Here is a 22547-nt window from a genome sequence, read left to right on the forward strand (position 1 = left end):
TATATATATTTATACATGCCTATGTATTAGGTGTTTTCTAAGTGGTGACAGCATAGAGAGTGGAATGATCCTTTGGAATAGGCCATTGAAGGCTTATATAGGTATAATTCCAGCACATTTATTTTATTGAAAGACAAGAAATTTCTTGTAACTTTATACCTACAACTTAGCTCTGGCATGGCTTAGATTTGCTTGCTTTCTGGTTGTAAAAAAAAAACACTCCAAATATATTAATCAGTATATGGCATTAACATGGACATGTAGGGGCTGTAAAACTTGTAATTTGGAAATTACATTTTTAGATGAATAGTCTGAATCAAACAGAAAAGACAGACAACAAACATTGAGTTAATAAAAAATATATCTGAATTCTTTTGGCATGTCGTTTTAAGGGCTTGAAGTAGAAGTAACCTCACGTAATGCACTGTTGATATTTCTAATGGAGTCACAGTTTCACAGCACAGAGGCTTATACCTTTGGACGGGTGAGGAAACGTATTTTAGGTCACAAAAATGTGCAAATCTATCAGGCATATGCACCTCTGTGACTTCATGTCTGCCTTGCTTCATTCAATTACTTCTGGTGCTTTAGCTGTCTCTTGGCTTTTCAGTTGAATCTCAATTGCGTGTAACATTTAGAAAACTAAACTTTTCCTGCAGCGCTCCTCTAATTTCTTTCAATGACTTCTGAGTGCATTCAATGGTCACCCTGAGACAGTGTCTGTTCTCGCAATTACTTTAAATCTTGATCAGGAATGACATTTGTTTTACTTGTATGCCTGGATTTCTCTTACATCGTGACCTTTGGATAATTTGTAAAGTGTCATCGCGCTAATAAAGTATTAAAGATTGACGTTTTGGTTGAGTCTGACATTTCAAAGAATATGACCTACTTAAATTCATCTATACAAGTGAAAATTACACTATAAGTTCTTTGACAAGGTAACCATGTGTGAATTGCTTGTATAACGAAATTAAATCACATGAACTTAAGTTTTTGATTAACCGTATACTGCAGTCTCAATAAAAATATAACACTGTCTTATATTAAGGGTGGATTTTTCATTAATTTTTGTTCAATTTATTTGAACTAAATTGGACTGAAAATTCCAGCAAATTGATTGCACAATTGCACAAAAAAGTAATTAGAAAAAGTATAAAAATAGAGTGTGTCAACAGGACTTCTCCCCTACCATCCCCTTCTACCTCTCCCTCCCAGTTTAATATTTCCTTCCCCTTTCTACCTCTTCTAGTTCTCCCCTATCATTGTTTCCTTAATATAAAATGAATGTGGTTTCTCTCAATTGTTATGCCCATATGTCTACATTGGTTGTTTTTCATGTGTGCATATGTTTGTTACCTGCCACAACATTCTAAAATGAAGAATTTACAAAAAAAAATAGAGTGTGTGCCCCTTAATAAATTTAGCCCCTTTCACTAGGACAAATTTATATGACAATGTATGAAAACAACAATACCTTAGACTTTTTTTTATTTTAAAATATTTCTTTAGATAGGCTAAAGCTCTGTCTTTGTACAACAGAGCTACAAAATCACCTGTATAGACACAGAGCTCAATCACCTATTGATTGGACCTATGATGTAATAATGACTGCAGAGAAAAATAAAACATTTTTTTTAATTTCATTTCACCTCTCTTTGTCACGTAAGCAGTTATTTTTTTGGAAAGTTCAAGTGGGCTTTACCAATGAAATTTCATTGGGGTGTGTACTTCTTCGTCATTTTGACTTTTAATCATAAGCAGGCAGCAACACACTGGGGAAAAGAAGAACACGTTCCTGCCATAGCAATGTCAAACAGTCTGCTTTCCTCACCACAGTGTGGTGACATGTGCTGGTACACAGCAGACCTGAGGGTGATTAACTGACAGCTTTCAGCTCTCATCTCTGGCAGTCTCATTACACACACTTCTAGTAGTGCTCCTCCTAAAATGCTGCCATCTCTGCCAATCATATGCAGACATCCACATACTAAGGAAAAAATCCCACATCCCCACTATAGCAAAAAACAGGCTCTGTGGGAGACATAATAACTACATGTGATGGAGCAAAGCTGACCTGAGTGTTATCAACAGCTTTCAGCTTTTATCTCCAGCAGTCAGTGTGAGGGAGGAGTTGTCCAGCAGAGTTGGCAGCATTACACTTGCTTTGGCAACACTAATGTCCATTTAGTTCTGCCAATTAAGCTTATTTGAATTTGATAGGAGAGCTGCTGTAAGTGTTTGCAATAAGACTCAACTTCGCACTACTGCTCCTCCATTCACACTGACTGCTGGAGATTAAAGAAGAAAGCTGTCAGTTAACCACACTCAGCTACCCTGTGCTCCAGCACATGTCATCCCACTGCATTGAGTATAGCAGACTGCTCATCAAATGCTATTGTGGGGGCCTGTCCCTCTTTCTGAAGGGTGTTGCTGCCTGCTTATTATTGGTCAGCATCAGAAAGAGGAAGAAAGATATGCCTTCAGTGAAATCTTTCTGGTAATGTCCACTTGGACTTAAAGAAATTAAACTCTGAAGTGCCAAATAGTTTGATTGCTAAAATCTCTGCAATGGAGAGGTGAAATAATAACAAAATGTTTTATTCTGTTCTGCAGCATTATTACTATGTGAGGCTAGTTCAACATGAAAACATTTTCAAGTTTAGAAAAACAATTTTTTCATATAACTTATGTTATGGGGGTCTGTTAGTGGTCGCCTGGGAGTTTTAAAAAGGGCTATCACAGACAGGCTTTGCACTGACTAGTCTGACTATCAGGTCCCAGGGAAGCTGTTGCTTTATTCTTTTAACCCTTGTATAGGAATGTGGATTGACGCATGGTAACTCAGTCCTTGGAATAATTGCTGGCCAGTGGTGCAGCTGACAGGAATGGTCAGGTCACTGGGTCAGACCAGGAAAGCATATACAGTGCAAAACGAAAAGACAGGAGAATGGTCAGGAAATGGGATAAGTTTGTATGGACTATAGAGGCAATATTGACTACAACTGGCACAGGAAACTCACTCTCAAAAGCTTAGTTATGGAGCCCAGTAGTGAGAAATTAACCCTCAAGCTTCTAGGCTGAGCTGAACCACAAGTCCAAGTAATAAAGCAGAGTTACTATATAGTCGTCCTGTGTTACTCAACAACCAAAGTGGAAATAGAGGAGACAGGCACCATCACGGATGTCATAGCTAAAAGTTCACTAATCAGGATCCTCATCTCTTGGTCAGAGTGGGGAGCAGTTAGAAAGTAATTTATCTTTCTGGAGGCTCTGTCTTCTCCTGAACTAACAGGCAACTAATAAGTGGACACTGTGAAATGCTTCAGATCCCCTTTGATGGGACTACAGAGAAAGTAGACACTTTGCCTATAGGTTGGCCCACCTGATCCCTACTCTGATCATCATTGGAGGTCCCAAAAGGAGAACAAAGCATAAGGCATATACAAAATATTTCAAAATGGATTTTTTTTCTAACCTCTTATGCAAAATAAATTTTTTGTGCTCAACAAATGCATTAAATATTAACCCAGCAGAGCACACATTACATACCATTTTGAAGCAAATTGCCATGATGCAATAAACCTTAACTTGTTATTCAGCAAAGTACAAGTCATTAAAGGGAACCTATCACAAGGTTCACACTGCCCAAACCATGGGCAGCCTGAAACACACTTTTACTGCTTTATTGCAGCTACTTATGTTTAACGCTTAAATGCTGCAGCGTAGACTTGGCCTAGAGTGAACACCATACAGTGACTTCCTGCCGCACGGCCTGTAGGTCACCTTGTAAGTATAGTTAACTCTCAGGCTTGTTTGAGGACAGATGCTCTGCCCTAGAGTAAATATTGAGCCAGAGATGAGATGTAATAGCGGTGCAAAGGACCGGACAGTGGGCATGGAGCAATGGCAGCCATCGGAGAGGTGAGGGGTGAGTTGAGTATAAGTATTTTTTTTTTATTTTAAATGTTGCTTTCACTATGCTCTGTAGTTGGGAGAGACCTCAAAGCATAATAAGTGACATTACATTTTCTGAGAATAACTTCTTTGTGAATCGTTTTTCCAGAAAAAAATCTGCACAAAAAAGGGAATTTGATTTTTGTCAGATTTGCTCATCTGTGTAAAAATAGTATATATCATTGTAAAGTTTACTTTAAGCTGCTGAAAATACAAATATTACCTATCGTGATCCCAACACATGTATGCTCACACAGCAAATCCTGTGACCAAAAACAAATCCTTTGAGTTTATATGTATGAATCGATGTATTCCAAGTTCTCCAATATTCGCCAACATTCTAGAAATGTACTCATTATATATTGATGACAAGGTTCATTTACATTCTGTATTATACTTCATATTTTGTGTGGAATGTCAACATTTACGCAAGTACAATGACAGTGCTTCGGTATGGAAAACCTTTTGGGACATAAAGGAGTTCATGGATATCGCAGGAAGCTCAATTTCCATTTTTTTTTACACTTTTTGTTATAGCTTCCAAATTTTTTTCGGTAGTTTAATCTGAAAATTATAAAATTTATTTTATAAAACAAAAATACATGTTGCTCAATGATTGTGCAATATTATGATTCTAAATGTGAAAAATAATTATATGATTCAAACGTCACAAGAAAAGACATGCATTAATATTAGGAACTGCTACCACCTTTCTTTAAAAATTTTATCAGCACAGCTGTGCTAATGGGAGAGATATGTCAAGAATAACGTTTTGTATTCTAGTAATGACCCCATAATTGGAATAAGGTTAATTAAATCTATTGAAAAGAACATGGATCTTAATAAACGTGGTGCATTTTTGGGCTTGTGGTTGAAAATGAAATCTACACCAGCCACAAAATGGAATAGATGTCAGCTACAATATAGTCCAGTTTTTTGACATACAGTATAGAAAATGTGTTGAATGATGATAGCCCTCTTTTTCATATGCACTGCCCATAATTTAAAACAGTGGAGGGGATGAAAAAAATATTGAAACATTTTGCACAAAATGATAAGAATTTTTGATGCCAGTGTATAAATGAGATTTGATAAGCTGTTTTCCACTTTACTGGTATTGTCATATATTGTGGGGTTTTCATATTGAAATCCAAAAGAAAACTCTGCATTATATACTCTCAGTGTAGAAGTAGACTAATGGATCATTTAGACAGGCTAATAATCAGGAATGAGCATTTGTAGGAATACTAATTTCCTAATTAATTACATATTTAATCAGGTTGGAAATTACCCTACAATTACCCTACAATTGAGCTAAATGTTTTTTCACTGGGTGAGATGATTTTTAAGCTAGTTAAAAATCATCAATTGTAGAAGAACAGTCATGTATAAACAGGATACAGTGGGGAAAAAAGTATTTAGTCAGCCACCAATTGTGAAAGTTCTCCCACTTAAAAAATGAGAGAGGCCTGTAACTGACATCATAGGTAGACCTCAACTATGAGAGACAAAATGAGAAAACAAATTCTGAAAATCACATTGTCTGATTTGGAAAGAATTTTTTTTCAAATTTTGGTGGAAAATAAGTATTTGGTCAATTACAAACAAGCAAGATTTCTGGCTGTCACAGACCTGTAACTTCTTCTTTAAGAGGCTCCTCTGTCCTCCACTCATTACCTGTAGTACTGGCACCAGTATAAAAGACACCTGTCCACATCCTCAAACAGACACTCCAAACTCCACTATGGTGAAGACAAAAGAGCTGTCAAAGGACACTAGAAACAAAATTGTAGCCCTGCACCAGGCTGGGAAGACTGAATCTGCAATAGGCAAGCAGCTTGGTGTGAAGAAATCAACTGTGGGAGCAATAATTAGAAGATGGAAGACATACAAGACCACTGATAATCTCCCTCGATTTGGGGCTCCACACAAGATCTCACCCCGTGGGGTCAAAATGATCTCAAGAACTGTTAGCAAAAATCCCAGAAACCACTCGGAGGGACCTAGTGAATGACCTGCAGAGAGCTGGGACCATTGTTACACAGGCTACCATCAGTAACACACTACGCAGCCAGGGACTCAGATCCTGCAGTGCCAGACGTGTCCCCCTGCTTACGCCATTACATTTCCGGGCCCATTTGAAGTTTGCTAGAGAGCATTTGGATGATCCAGAAGAGTATTGGGAGAATGTCATATTGTCAGATGAAACCAAAGTAGAACTGTTTGGTAGAAACACAATTCGGCGTGTTTGGAGGAGAAAGGATGCTGAGTTGCATCCAAAGAACACCATACATATTGTGAAGCATGGGGGTGGCAACATCATGCTTTGGGGCTGTCTCTATGCCAAGGGACCAGGACGACTAATCCGTGTACATGAAAGAATGAATGGGGCCCTGTATTGTGAGATTTTGAGTGCAAACCTCCTTCCATCAGCAAGGGCACTGAAGATGAAACATGGCTGGGTCTTTCAGCATGACAATGATCCCAAGCACACCGCCAGGGCAACAAAGGAGTGGCTTCGCAAGAAGCATTTCAATGTCCTGGAGTGGCCAAGCCAGTCTTCAGATCTAAACCCTATAGAAAAACTTTGGAGGGAGTTGAAAGTCCATGTTGCCATGTTGCCCAGCGACAGCCCCAAAACATCACTGCTCTAGAGGAGATCTGCATGGAGGAATGGGCCAATATACCAGCAACAGTGTGTACCAACCTTGTGAAGAATTACAAAAAACGTTTGACCTCTGTCATTGCCAACAAAGGATATATAACAAAGTATTGAGATGAACTTTTGTAGGTGACCAAATACTTATTTTCCACCAAAATTTAAAAAAAAATTCTTTCCTAATCAGACAATGTGATTTTCAGGATTTGTTTTCTCATTTTGTCTCTCATAGTTGAGGTCTACCTATGATGTCAATTACAGGCCTCTCTCATCTTTTTAAGTGGGAGAACTTGCACAATTGGTGGCTGACAATACTTTTTTCCTCACTGTATGTGCTGCAAAGAACATGGTTGCCTATGTGCTCAGAACGATAGGTCATTAAGAGGTATTTTCAAGTTATGCCCTTTTCACGGGATAAGTTATAACTTTCTAATCGATGGGGTCCAACTACCGTGGCCCCCAGCAATCCCAAGAAATGGGTCTTTGAAGAGTCCGAGGTGAGCAGAGTGGATGTCAATCATGTAGACTTCTGCGCAACTCATTCTAATGGGAGTGCCAAAGAATAGTCTCCGAAGCTCCAATTAACAATAAATAGAATGACCACTGCTACATTCAGCAGGAGTTATTGATAGCACTGGTTCTCAGGATTGATGGAGGCCACAGTGATCTGACCACAAATGTTTGGAAAGTTATCCCCTATCTTGCAGATAAGTGAGAACTTTTAGACTTGAGACTACCACTTTAAATGACCACCGATCGACTTACATGTAGCAGATCAGTGGTCATTATTGACCATTGTGGGCCACTTAAATGGGCACACAGTCTGTTATAGATATTGCTGCCGCTAATATTGAGAGAAAAAAAATTCTATATTTTTATTTAATTATACTGGAAATTGTGAGCATTACATTTTTTTACAAAGATCTTTTTTACAATTTATTTTATGCTTAATCTGTTATGTTTTATGAGTAAATTAATAATTTGTGTGTGTGTTAAAAATCCCAGAACAGTAGACAAATATTAACCTTATCGGCATTCAGAGAATTACTGCTCACTCATGGCATTTTTAATAAATTGAATACATTTTTTGAAGTGTATGAGGTAATTTTGCATGATTCTATTATTATTTCATGCATCATAGAATCTTTACAAGGTACTCTGTATTCAACATTTTCACTCAATAACCATAGAAACTTTTTTTCCTGGATTATTTTTCCGAAAAAGACAATTTTAAAATGTTTAAGGTAGAGATGAGTGAACAAAATTTGTGCCCAATTTTTAGGAATTTACTGAAGCTGGCGAATTCGAACAATATAATATTTGCTTCAAGAGTATCACCTAAAATGGCAACCACTATTTTACATATTGCAAAAGATTGCAACAGCCAGAGATGGCTCACATGATCTCGAGTGCAGCCATGCGACTTTCTTCATAATGCCTAACAGCGATAGAATCACATACAGTGCTGCTCACCATTATTGGCACCCCTTCATTTTTTCATAGGCTGTACAATATCTTCAGAAATAAATGGAAATGTACCAAAGTTATATCCTCAGGATTTTTTAATAAGTGGTCCAAAGTAATACAACAATAAAACATTGTTTTTCAACTTCCATGTTGCAATTTCAAAGGAGAAACAGAATAAACAAGCATGTGCAGCAATAAAGACACCCCTAATTAATACTTGGTTGCACACCCTTTGGCATTGATGACAGCCTCCAAACATTTCTTGTAGCCATCTATAAGCTTCTTGCACTTCTCAGCTGGAATTTTCTCCCACTTTTCCTTTGCAGTTTGTTTAAGCTCTTGAATGTTTGCACGGTTCTTTTTCCCAATGGCAGATTTCAGCTCACCCCAAAGATTTTCAATGTGATTGAGGGCTGGCCATTTTGAAACAGTCCATTTCTTTTGCAACCATTCCCATGTACTTTTGGATGTGTGCTTTGGGTCATTGTCTTGCTGGAGAACCCATGATCTTTGACACAAACCAAGTTTTCTTAAACTGGGTAGGACATTTTGCTCTAAAATCTCTTGATAATTCTCTCATTTCATGATTCCTGTGATACGGTCAAAGCCTCCAGTACCAGAAACAGAAAAGCAACCCCACAGCATTATGGATCATCCACAATGTTTAACTGTTGGTAAGGTGTTTTCTCCTTATAAGCTTTGTTACGCCACCTGTAAACAAACTGTTGCTTTGCATGGCCAAAAAGCTCTATTTTTGTTTTATCTGTCCACAGAACATTTTCCCAGAAGGATTGTGGTCTGTCATGGTACTCTTTGACAAAGATCAGTCATTCCTTTTTATGTGTTTTCTTCAGCAATGGTGTCTTCCTTGGCATTCGCCGATAACGCTCTGCTTGGTTTAGTGTGCGGTGTATTGTACTTGTTGAAACCATGACCCCAGACTGTTCAAGGTTGTCCTTCTGGTCTTTGAATGTTTGATGTGATGTTTTTTTTCCACCATTTGCACTAACCTTCAAAGACATCTCTTTATTTTCTCCTTTCCCACATGTTCAGGGAGGTTCTAGACAGATCTATGCTTGGAAAACTTCTTAATAGCATTGCACACTGTTGAAACTGGGATCCAAGGTCTTTGGAGATGGCCTTATACCCTTTGGAAGTCTTGTATTTGTTAATAATAGCAGTTATGATATCCACAGACAGATCCTTTGTCTTCACCATTGTGAGAAAAAGGAACAGGGCCTACAATGTGGCTTTTTAAAACATTGAAGTCATCATTCATTGGCTAATTAATGTCACATGGGCACCAACAATTAATCACAGGTGAATCTCTTTTGTGATTTACCACAGGCGAGTGAAAATGTGTTTCCATACATAATTAATGTGAAGGCTGTCAATACCAGTGCCAAAGCAAGCATTAGGTTTTTCTATTTTACCCTCCAATTGTTTTTTTTTTGTTTTAAATTATTGTTTATAATTTTCTCTTTTGTTTTTTACCCTAGTGCCCTATACAAAAAAAATGTTTCACTTGATTCATTTTTTCAGGAGATAATCCACATAATGTACTTAAACTTCATGGGTGCCAATAACGATGAGCAGGACTGTAGAATAGCACAGCCAATCAGGGGGCACTATCATAGCTTCAATAAAAGCAAAAACAGGGAATGCAGCAGCTCTTCTGTAAGAGTGAGAGACATACTACAGCTGGCAGTGATTTTAACAGTGGCTATTGTGCTGCTGCTGCATTTATACAGAAGCAGACCACCTATATTGCTAAAAGAAAAAAAATACCATATTTTACTGACTATAAGAGTGTGGTTTTCACATATTACTGATTTTTTGCACACCTGTTATATTAGTCTTATGTGACAAACTGTACATGTCACATTAATACCGCAGCCAGTTGTTGTCTTTTTGTTTAGTTTTGTCGTGGTTGTTTTTTGGGCATTTATGTAGTATTTATTTTGTGGGAAGGGGGGAATTATGTTAAAAATAGAAATGACGTAAAAAAAATACAGATATTTAACTTTTCAGCTGCCAATCTTACAAAGTGTGCATATCACAAACTACAGATTTTTTGAACAATCATTTTACAAGTATAAAATGACATACATACATACATACATACATGCCACACCAATACTGCAGCCTGTTGCTGTATTTTGTGTTTGTATGAATTATTTCTTGGTTCCTCCTTCTTGGGAAGAAGAGAATTGTGGCTCAAAAAAGTGAAAAAAGTAAATTCTAGTGTAGTAAAAAAATGTATAGTACAAGAAAAAGTGACAATGGCAAAGGACAAGGTAATAAAAAAATAAATAAATATCACTCCACTTGGCAATAAGAATATGGAGCTGCAAGCAGCCGTAACAGCACCACCACCACTATTGCCACATGTAGACCACAATTGTCCTCCTTATCCTCTGACAAGTATACTGGTGGAGAGAAAGCCAAGGATGTTATGGACTATACGGCACATAATTCATCTCAGTCACAGCAGGATTATGTTACCTCTGACAGTTACACAATTAGTTTTGTTCAATTTTCTGCAGAGTCTTACTCCACTGCCATGAAAGTTAATCTTTTCAATAACAGAATTTCAGTTCCAACAATGACGATGACAATGAGCAATTATTGACATTTGTTTTTTCAAAACAACAGCTCCTTCCAGTTGATGCATTGGACGACAAGAACAATTATCATTTGGACTTGGATTAGATGGTGGTGGAGGAGGAGGAAGCCATGACTCTAATACCAAGAATGTTTCGGTGATGATACTAGTAGTGATACATGCCACTGTGGTGCTAGGGATACTTGTTACTGTTATTCTGAGTCAGGGAAAATCTAAAGGAGGAGCTCAGGACATTTTTAAACACTGGAACAACTGCCATCCCAGTCATGGATGATGATAATGATGATTTTGCTTTGGACTGGATGTGGTAACCAGATTGGGGCAATGAGGAGGTTATGTCAATAGAGGAGGATGGTATCGTTGACAATAAAGTACGGAGCCAATATCTGGTCAAAATATCTTTTCCAGGGGCAGATCTACATTGTTCAGCCAGGTAGCAGGTGAAATTGCAACTGCTGTTAGTGGACGAGGCTCAACAGTGAATGAAAACTCTGGTAGTGGTGGTGGTGGAGAGTTTTATGTCACGTCATTTCATGTATGAGAATTCTTTTCTATGTTGCTAAAAGATGATTCTATTTTAGTTTCTGATAACTGCAGCCACAAAAAGCTATGTCTGTTCTTGCACAATTTGACTAGGAACTAGGGCTCTCCATCAACTGAAGTGGTATCACCTGTTCACGTGTGAAAAGCAAACAAACCAGCAATATGATCAAGTCTCAACATATCCTCCTTCTCCTAATAATCATCTTTATGGTAACCAGAGTACATCCTCAAGTAGTGCCCGGTTGTTGTCATCATCGCCCTCATCATAATCTACTACTTTACATATACTTTCTCCTCTTCCACCATTATATCTTCAGTTATTCATATGTGTGGTCAGAAAACATACACCCGCCAGAGAAAGAAAGTGAATATGGCGATGGGTAAGTATAAGACTAGGTGCAGGGACCTTAGATTAGAAGCAACACTCCAGCGCTGCAATAAAAAAATGCTTGAGTGCTGCTTTAAGGATCATTGTATTCTGTAATGCATTGACCAAGATCACATTTTTCTATTTTTGATCTAATATATATTAGCTTATTATAGTAGCTGTTGTCGCTTTAGGATTTTAATGTTTTTTTTAAAAAGATAATTTTAGATTTTAAGGACTTTGTGCTGGATAGATTTATTTTTTTTATTACATTTATAATAGTCTGTGACACTTAGAAAGGTGAGCCACATATTCCTCTGCATTTATGCTTGGATACCATCTAGTACAGAGTCCCTCAACTCCAGTTCTCAATGCCCACCAACAGATTATGTTTTTAGGGTTTCCATAGTATTGCATGGGTGATAATTCCATCACTTGTGCAATACTAAGGAAATCCTGAAAACATAATATGTTAGTAGGCCTTAAAGGGGTATTCCCATCTCCAAGATCCTATCCCAATATATAGTAGGTGTAATAATAATATTAGCAAATACCTCCAATTAGAAATGTAGCATAGTTTTTCTGATTGGCTATGTCCATTTCCTCATGTGCAGGCATTGCAGGACCTTAGGTATCCATGGTTATGAACACTAGGAACTAGCTAACTGTCACTATATCAGTGGACGTAACCATGGATACCTAAGGTCCTGCAATGCCTGCACATGACATAAGCGACATAGTGAATTAAAAAAACGATACTACATTTCTAATTATAGGTATTTGCTAATATTACTACACGTACTACACATTGGGATAAGATCTTGGAGATGGGAATACCCCTTTAAGGACTGGAGTTGATGAATACTGGTTTATTAGATGTATGAACCATACATGTCTTTTCAGAGCAATTAAAGGTTTCGGAGTACTTTTGGTTCAATGCTAAATAATTCACAAGATTCAAACTTTCTGGAAAAATTCAGCATAGCTGGTGAATTTGAATTTCAAAACATTCGGTCGTCTGTAGTTTAACAAAATATATGTTGAAAATCAATACATCATATTTAAAAACACACGAGATAGAATATGATAGGGATTAAGCAGATCTTGGATGTGTTAATTGTTCAGCAGCAGTATAGAAAGAATAGGATATGAAGCACTGACAATGCAGGAAATCAATATGAAGAATTAGAGGACAGGCTTTATGCTGTCTTGCTGGATCGGAATTGTTTATTAGAATTATTTTGTTAAAAAGATAAAGCCAAAATTCTCACTGTACCTTTCCTTGCTGCCTTAAGCACTTCTTCCTCTTGTTCTTTTGACAGTCCATCTGCAAATTATAGATAAGACTTAATCACTTTTTCTCTGCGTGTAAATCATGCACCATTGGAAAGCAAGATTTTCAGTATTAGACGATAATGTTTTCATTCCGTAATCAGTTAACTATCTCTCACAATGCACATGAAGAAATGAATACTGAAAGTTAATTCGAGGAAGCGCTTGTTGTAAATTTCACTTACAATATATTACTTGTTTTTTTATTCAATAATTAAACAGTGGTTGTAGATAGAGAAAACAGAATATGTTCTTGAAACATAGCTTTACTATATACACTGTATATATAAACTGGTTGAGCCACAAAAACACAACCCCATTTGATTTGAGTAGTTTTTAAAGGACAATGCTCATCAGGCCTTATTCCTCAAAAAAATCATCAAATCTGTCTTACAGTAAAAACGGTCTTTGCTGACTATAGTAATCAATCACACTTCAGCCCCAACATTATCATAGCAGTTTAAAAAAACATGAGCCCCATGGTATCCTTTCCTGGCAATGTAATGGTACTCTTTGGGGTGGGCAGTAGTGTTTTGCATGAATGTGTCCAAAAGCTATATTCAATTCAACAAAGAATTGTGATAGTGGAGGCTTATGTCCCCACAGACTCATTTACAGAAACATAGGACTGTACTGAAAAAAACTAACAACAGACTTGAGATTAGACATCTGTTGTTGAAGACAAACAGAATAGGATTAGTAAAAGGTTGAGATGATATGAAGTGTCTTTTGGCCTCAAAACATGGTGTGTATTATGGCATCCAAAGAGTTAAATTTTGGTCTCATCTGACAAGACTATCGTCTCCCAGTATTCCACATTCTTATCTAAATAGTGTTGAGTAAACTTTAAACGCGCTTGAAATCTGAAATCTTGTGGGGAGCACCTGGTCATGGCCAGTTTATTGTGAAATTATGTTCTTTCTACTTCCATATTATGGCCACAAGAGTGTACACTGGATCCTTCAGTAGTTTAGAAATTCTTCTGTAACCACTTCCACCAGTATGTTTTGCAACAATAAGGTTGCAAAGGTCTTGAGATAGCTGACTGGTTTTACCAATCATGGGATGTTTCCTGTGTGGCACCTTGGTAATGAGACACCTTTTTATAGGCCATCAGTTGCACCAACCATTATTTTTTACGAGCATAGTGAGAGATTTCACCAAGATATTGCGGCTGTGAAGAAAAAATATTAAGGAAAATTGAATCCATCAAAGCACTGTTGGACAATTGTAAGAGAATATTTGATGCATGAGTACAGGAGACAAGCAAAAAAGAGTTGTCACTGAATGAGGACCACATTTTGTAGTGCAATTTCTGTAACTGTTTATAATTCACAATAGTGTTTAGACACGTTTTAGTTATTTGAATTGTTGCTATATTTCCTCTAAATGAATATTAAAAAATTGGTACAATAAAATATTCTGCTTTATATGTGCAAAAATAATAATGTTTCAAAGTACTGAAACTTTTATGCATTAATTATATATAGCAGTAAAAGGAAAACTCTTTGATATCCTAGAAACAAGAGGCAACTAAAAATTTTCATTTGTTAGGGCTTGCTCTCACTTGTGATTAAATCGGACGAATGCAATCCGATAAAAAATCGGATTGCATTCATACCAATGTAATCCTATGATGGTGTGCTCAGTGGTGTTTTGTTTTCAAGTGATTTCATATGAGGTGATACCACCTGATGAAAATGGCTTGATGCTATCGAAACGCGTTGTGGAATTTATATACCAAATTATATTAAAGGTTTGGTACCTTATATTTTTATATTACTCCCTTGTCTTAGCGCTCCTTATAACGGGACTTTTTACCTTCCATTCAAACTTAAAAGGAACCTTCACTTTTGCCTGCAGACACTCATTATTGTACCGCTCTCTAGTAGAGATGAGCGTTGTTCTACTCGAACTGTTCGCCAATCTCAAATTCGAGCTGTTTTGGGCGGTGTTCGAGCCGTTCGGCGAACACGAACAATTTGAGAAAAATTCGGCTGTTCGAGGTTATGTTCGATAACTGTTCGTGCACCAAAATCATAACTGGATTTTTTCTCAGTAATGATGAAAATTAATGTTAATACGCAGTTTGAGTGTACAGCGGGGTGGGGGGAGGGGCAGGGGATGGATCTCTGCAGGAACAATGAAGATCTCCATTTTTTTTTCTCTTTCCCGCATTTGCAGTGGGGAGGTGCAGTCTGTCAGCCTATCAGCAGCGCACACACGGAGCGAAGTGCTTTTTTTCACACAAGCAAGGGCATGTGTCATTGGCAGTGTATGTCACATGTCCTTGCCCAATAAGACCAAGCCATTTTCCCCGTCGCCACCATTTTCTCACTGCTGCAGCTGCGTGTTAGACGGCACCGCTGTTGCTGTGTGCGCTATACCTTGTTAATTTCAAGCCAATTTTCGCACAAATATACAGATAGCTTGGGAGTAGGGAATAGTTGTGATTGCAGTCCTTTTAAGGACTAGGTTACAGCATTTCCTACGACTTTTATCAGGGAGGTCTGTGCTCTTAAATAGATATATTGTGGGAGTAAAGACTAATTGTAATTGGAGTCCTTTTCAGGACTAGGTTACATGAGTTCCTATCAGTTTTTGCCAGGCAGGTCTGTGCCAGTGCTGTGCAAGTTTTTTTCACAGCATTTGGCTGAATCTAGCAAAGCTAATCCTTTTTGGCCTATTGCAGAGTGTGTTAGTCAGTGGAGTAGCCTATCTGTGTTGCAAGATATACCACCTGTGTATAGAATACCAATTTTTTTACTGCACCTAGTGAAGTAAAATCTTTTGGGCATAGCATCATTCTATTAGTCCATCTATACTGACCTCCATCAGGTTGCAAATTAAAACTAATTTTTATCTGCATCTAAAGTACCTCTGAAAAAAATATTTGGGCTTCTAGCAGTGTGTGGGACTTGTTCTATTAGTCCATCTATACTGACCTCCATCAGGTTGCAAGCTGAATATATTTTTTTCTGCATCTACCTCTGAAAAAATATTTGGCCTTCTAGTAGTGTGTCGGACTTTCTCTATTAGTCCATCTATACTGACCTCCATCAGGTTGCAAACTGAATATAATTTTTTTCTGCATCTAGCTCTGAAAAAATATTTGGCCTTCTAGTAGTGTGTCGGACTTTCTCTATTAGTCCATCTATACTGACCTCCATCAGGTTGCAAATTAAAAATAATTTTTATCTGCATCTACAGTACCTCTGAAAAAATATTTGGGCTTCTAGCAGTGTGTGGGACTTGTTCTATTAGTCCATCTATACTGACCTCCATCAGGTTGCAAACTGAATATAGTTTTTTCTGCATCTACCTCTGAAAAAATATTGGGCTTCTAGCTGTGTGTGGGTCTTGTTCTATTAATCCATCTATACTGACCTCCATCAGGTTGCAAACTGAATATATTTTTTTCTGCATCTACCTCTGAAAAAATATTGGGCTTCTAGCTGTGTGTGGGTATTGTTCTATTAATCCATCTATACTGACCTCCATCAGGTTGCAAACTGAATATATTTTTTTCTGCATCTACCTCTGAAAAAATATTTGGCCTTCTAGTAGTGTGTCGGACTTTCTCTATTAGTCCATCTATACTGACCTCCATCAGGTTGCAAATTAAAACTAATTTTTATCTGCATCTACAGTACCTCTGAAAAAATATTTGGGCTTCTAGCAGTGTGTGGGACTTGTTCTATTAGTCCATCTATACTGACCTCCATCAGGTTGCAAACTGAATATATTTTTTTCTGCATCTACCTCTGAAAAAATATTTGGCCTTCTAGTAGTGTGTCGGACTTTCTCTATTAGTCCATCTATACTGACCTCCATCAGGTTGCAAACTGAATATAATTTTTTTCTGCATCTAGCTCTGAAAAAATATTTGGCCTTCTAGTAGTGTGTCGGACTTTCTCTATTAGTCCATCTATACTGACCTCCATCAGGTTGCAAATTAAAAATAATTTTTATCTGCATCTACAGTACCTCTGAAAAAATATTTGGGCTTCTAGCAGTGTGTGGGACTTGTTCTATTAGTCCATCTATACTGACCTCCATCAGGTTGCAAACTGAATATAGTTTTTTCTGCATCTACCTCTGAAAAAATATTGGGCTTCTAGCTGTGTGTGGGTCTTGTTCTATTAATCCATCTATACTGACCTCCATCAGGTTGCAAACTGAATATATTTTTTTCTGCATCTACCTCTGAAAAAATATTTGGCCTTCTAGTAGTGTGTCGGACTTTCTCTATTAGTCCATCTATACTGACCTCCATCAGGTTGCAAATTCAAAATAATTTTTTTCTGCATCTAACCCAGCCAATAGTTTTGGCCTAATACCACAGTTTGGCCACTCAGCTCTGCTCGGTTACCATCCATTGTTTTTTTGTGCAAACAACTCCAGAGTTGTGAATTAGTTAACCACCAAAATGAGTGGAAAAAGGCCTGCTGCTGGTGGAAAGGGGAATAGGCGTGTTGGGAAGGGGAAAAAAGGTTGTGTCCGTGGGGTAGGTGTTAAAGCAACAGTAACATCTGCAGAAGAAAGACCATCTTCCAGCCAAATTAAAATGTCTACTTCTTTTAGCGGACAATGTGATAAGATCCCTTTCTTACGGCCACGCCAATCGCTACAAATTCCATATGAGGCACAAAAACAGCAGGTGCTTCAACGGATATCAAGTGCTCCTTTAAGTGGGCTCTCCTCCACATCAACTTCAACATCACAAATACTCCAGTCCTCAAAGGTGTCACCCAAATCGCACTTGCTTCCTCACAGCTCCCAAATCTCCAGCTGCCCGTCTGAGTATGAGGTAGAACAGATGGTTGAGTCTGCAGAGCTGTTTACTCATACTATAGCCTGGGAATCAGAGGTCGACTCCAGCGCTTCTGTGAATCCAGACGAGGAAATGATCTGCACTGATGCCCAGAATCTTTATGAGTCGGATCCAGGACCAAACGCAGAAGGTTCTGACCATAATGTAGACCCTCATTCCCAAACTGTAACTCCTGTTGGTGGAGACAATGAGGAAGACGATGATAAGACTCAAATACCTGATTGGAGCGACAACTTTAGTTTTTTGTCAGGGCAGGAACAGGTTGGCTCTGAGGACGACGGGTGTGATAACGCACAGGGTGATGATGATGAGGTCGGAGATCCCACTTACTGTCAACCCACAGTCAGCCAAGAGATGAGGTCAGCAGAGGAGGTGGAGGAAGATGCTAGTGACGACGAGGTCAGGTTGCGCCTTCCTGGACAGAGACGTAGTACTGGAAGCACGTCAACAACTGCATCCTCAAACACAACTCTGCCTCTCACCACAAGTCGTGGTGGCTCTTCAGGTCGCATGGGTGCTAAGCCTTGCATAGCCTGGGCATTTTTTCAGATCGATAAAGATGACCCAACTCGTGTTATCTGTAACATTTGTCAGCAAAAGCTAAGTAGAGGCCAAAAAATACATAGTTTGAGTACTTCATGCATGAACCGGCACATGGACATGAAGCATAAGTTGCAGTGGGAAGCTCAGTGTGCTACAATGCGGCCTAGCCGGCTGGGCCAACCACCGTCTGCCATATCTTGTGCATCCGTGGCCTCTTCATCCTCTGTGACTGGGGGGACAGCAGTCACACCTGTTTTGGGGCGCAGACCTGCCACCTCTTTACCCGCAACAGCCAGCGTGATTGGCAGGTCATCATTTTCTTTGGAGGTGGTAACACCAGCTGGTGTTGAGCGCTGTCCGACATCGATAGCACCACCTTTGGATGAAGGCAACCTAACATGTCCGCCTGCATCTTCCTCACAGACCGGCAGTTTGCCGGGGACACCCTTATCAACCCCGTCTAAGCACAATAGCCAGCCCTCGGTCCCTCAGATGTGGACAAGTAAAAGACCATTTCCTCCTAGCCATGAGAAAGCTAAGAGGTTGAATTTCACCATCTGCAAGCTCTTGGCTACAGAAATGCTGCCTTTCCGCCTGGTGGACACAGAGGATTTTCGAGACCTTATGTCCGTCGCAGTGCCCCAGTACCAGATGCCCAGTCGGCACTACTTCTCAAAGAAAGGTGTGCCTGCGCTCCACCAGCATGTCGCACACAACATCACTGCTTCTTTGAGAAACTCGGTGTGTGACAGGGTGCATTTCACCACAGACACTTGGACGAGTAGGCATGGACAGGGGCGTTACATGTCGCTGACTGGGCACTGGGTAACTATGGTGACAGCAGGACAAGGGGCTGCTGTCCAAGTCTTGCCGTCCCCACGAGTTGTGCGTCAATCCTCTTTATGTCAAAGTTCCTCCACTGCTTCTGCCTCCTCAACCTCCTCTCGGTCTTCCACCTGCACCCAAAGCCTGTCTGGTCATGCCACAAGCTTTCTAACTGCGCAGAAGGGATCCTGCACACCTCCTTACTATGCTGGCAGTAGGGCTCAACGTCATCAGGCGGATTTTACATTGAAATGTCTGGGAAATGTGAGTCACACAGCTGAGGAGTTGTGGTCAGCTCTGGAGAACCAATTTCATGAATGGTTGTCTCCACTGGACCTGAAACCAGGGAAGGCCGTGTGCGACAATGCTGCAAACCTGGGTGCGGCCCTTCACCGGGGCAATGTCACACACGTGCCTTGTATGGCTCACGTTTTGAACCTGGTTGTCCAGCAATTTTTAGCCCACTATCCCAGACTAGATGGCCTTCTGCAGAGGGCACGGTCGCTGTGTGCTCGCTTCCGCCGTTCGCATCCCGCAGCTCAGCGACTTACATCTCTACAGAAGTCGTTGGGCCTGCCACTTCACCGGCTAAAATGCGATGTGCCTACCCGGTGGAATTCAACTCTGCACATGTTGCAGCGACTGTGGCAGCACCGACAAGCCCTGGTGCAATACGTTCTGACGTATAGCCTGGGCCAACGAGATTCAGAGGTGGGGCAAATCACGCTGGAGGAGTGGTCTCAGATCAGGGACCTATGCACCCTTCTGCACAGTTTTGAAATGGCGACGAAGATGTTTAGTGCTGACGATGCCATTATCAGCATGACTATTCTGGTGATTTACATGCTGGAGCACATGTTAAACAGAATTCGGAGTCAGGTGGTGGCACAAGAGGAGGTGGAGGAAGTAGAGGAGGAGGAGTTGTATGCGGAAGGGCTAACATCTGCAAGGTCCAGAAGGTCGGCAGCACCAAGGCGGCAGGCATGTGAGGGTGGGGGAGATGGTTTTACCAGGGCGCATGGTAGCAGCCAAACTAGTGAGGAAGGTGCAGGAGCCCAGGAAGAAGTGGAGGACGAACTGATGGAAGACTCATCAGATGAGGGAGACCTTGATCACATTTCTGTTGTGCGAGGTTGGGGGGAGAGGACAGAGGAAGGAAGCATGATTGTTACCTCGCCACCAACACAACAGGGACTTGGTGCTCCTGGATGCGCAACACACATGAGTGCCTTCTTGCTGCACTACCTGCAACATGACCCTCGAATTGTGAGAATTAGAAATAATCCTGACTACTGGGTTGCCACACTGTTAGATCCCCGGTACAAAAGTAAATTTGCAGAAATTATTCCTGCCATAGAAAGGGATGCACGCATGCAGGAGTATCAGCAGAGACTGTTGCAGAATCTTACATGTGCTTTTCCACAAAATACCAGTGGTGCACGTAGTGAATCTCACAGTTCCAACTTGCCAACCGTGGGACCGTCAAGTGTTCAGCACTCAAACCGTAACAGAACCACAGTATCTGCTGGTAACATCAATTTTGCGGAATCATTTCACCACTTTTTTAGCCCATCCTTTGCAAGGCCACAGGAGACAAGAAGTCTGACACATAGTCAACGCCTAGAGACGATGGTACAGGAGTATCTCCAAGTAAACATTGAAGCCACGACTGTGTCACTGGACCCATGCTCTTTTTGGGCTTCCAATCTGGATAAATGGCCGGAGCTAGCCACTTACGCCTTGGAGATCTTGTCATGCCCCGCAGCCAGCGTTCTGTCTGAACGTGTGTTCAGCGCTGCTGGTGGTGTGCTGACAGATAAGCGCACGCGGCTCTCCACTGATAATGTAGACAGACTCACGTTCATAAAGATGAACAAATCATGGATCCAAAACGACTTTTCTACCCCTGTGTCATCCTGGGGAGAGTAAAAGCTTGATGATTGGTTAAAATCACCCTACCAAACGTTTTAAGCTTTCAAATTACTAATCATGTTTATCTGTATCTTGACTGGAAAATAATTTGGGCTTTGTAGCAGTGTGCAGCACTGATCCTATTAGGCCATCTATAATAAGCTCCACCAGATTTAAAATTAAAAATAATTTTTAGCTGCATCTAGCCCGGAAAATAATTTTGGGGCTCCGAGATGCGCAAGACACATAAGTGCCTTCTTGCTGCACTACCTGCAGCATGACCCTCATATTGTCAGAATTCGAAGTAATCATGACTACTGGGTTGCCACACTCTTAGATCCCCCAAACTTTTCGATCAACCTTTTCATTTTAATAAAGACCAAAAAAATGGTCATTTTTGAAATTATAAGCATTAGCAGGTTGTTAGAAACTGAAATCAAACAGTTTTCAACTCAAAACTTTATTCTAGGTGATGTTACATTTTCACATAGGACCCCTTGTTCGAAAGGAGCTTCTGAACTCTCTCGTCCATTGAATTTGTCAGGTTTTGGATGGTTTCTGCTTCAATTGTTTTGCATGAGGACAGAATACCCTCCCAGAGCTGTTGCTTAGATGTGAACTGCCTCCCGCCATCATAGACACTCCTTTTAATGATGCTCCAAAGGTTCTGAATGGGGTAGAGGTCAGGGGAGCATGGGGGTCACACCATAAGTTTGTCCCCTTTTATGCCCATATCAGCCAGAGATGCAGATGTTTTATGTGCAGCATGAGATGGTGCATTATCATGCAGAAAAATGATCTTGCTGTGAAATACACGGTTCTTCTTCTTGAACCATGGCAGGAAGTGCTGTTTGAGAAAATCCACATACATTATGGAGTTCATCTTTAGCGCCTTCAGGGATCCTAAAGGGGCCGACAATCTCTCTCCCCATGATTCCAGCCCAAAACATTACTCCACCTCCTCCTTGTTGGCGCTGTAGCCGTGTTTGCGTGGGGTGTCCATCAACCAGCCATCCTCCACTCCATCCATCTGGACCATCGAGCGCTGCACGGCACTCATCCGTGAACAAAACAGTTTTGAAATCAGTCTTCATGTAATGTTTGGCCCACTGGAGCCGTTTCTGCTTGTGTGAAGTGGATAGAGGAGGTCGACAGGATGGCGTATGCACAGCTGCAAACCTCTGAAGGACCCTACATCTTGTTGTTCGGGGGACGTTGGAGGCACAAGCAGCTTCAAAAACTTGTCTGCTGCTATGACAAGGCTTTTTTGTGGCTGCTCTTTCAACCTGACGTAATTGCCTGTAGGAAAGAGTCCTCAATTTGCCCTTATCAGCACGCACACGTGTGTACTGTGAATCAGCTACATACTTCTTGATTGCCAAGACACTTCATCCTGATCATCGCACAATGTTGATTGTAGTCATGCCTTGACCTAAACACTCCACAATTTGTTGCTTCTCAGCAGCCGACACATCCTTTTTCT

At 40.1% G+C, this 22547-nt stretch overlaps 1 protein-coding gene across 50 annotated transcripts in view; it reads right to left on the reverse strand.

Annotated features, from left to right (window-relative positions):
• Positions 1-22547, reverse strand: part of TRDN (triadin) — a 1346604-nt gene that overhangs the window by 714351 nt on the left and 609706 nt on the right. For all 50 annotated transcript variants that reach the window (XM_073675989.1, XM_073675970.1, XM_073675994.1 and 47 more), the window contains one exon: positions 12896-12946. In XM_073675989.1, coding sequence (XP_073532090.1) covers positions 12896-12946 — 51 coding nt within the window. The remainder of the gene's footprint in view (positions 1-12895; positions 12947-22547) is intronic.

The sequence above is a fragment of the Phyllobates terribilis genome, unplaced genomic scaffold (genome assembly GCF_046119375.1).
Source record: "Phyllobates terribilis strain yellow unplaced genomic scaffold, ASM4611937v1 Scaffold_3__8_contigs__length_932513732, whole genome shotgun sequence".
Lineage (NCBI taxonomy): Eukaryota > Metazoa > Chordata > Amphibia > Anura > Dendrobatidae > Phyllobates > Phyllobates terribilis.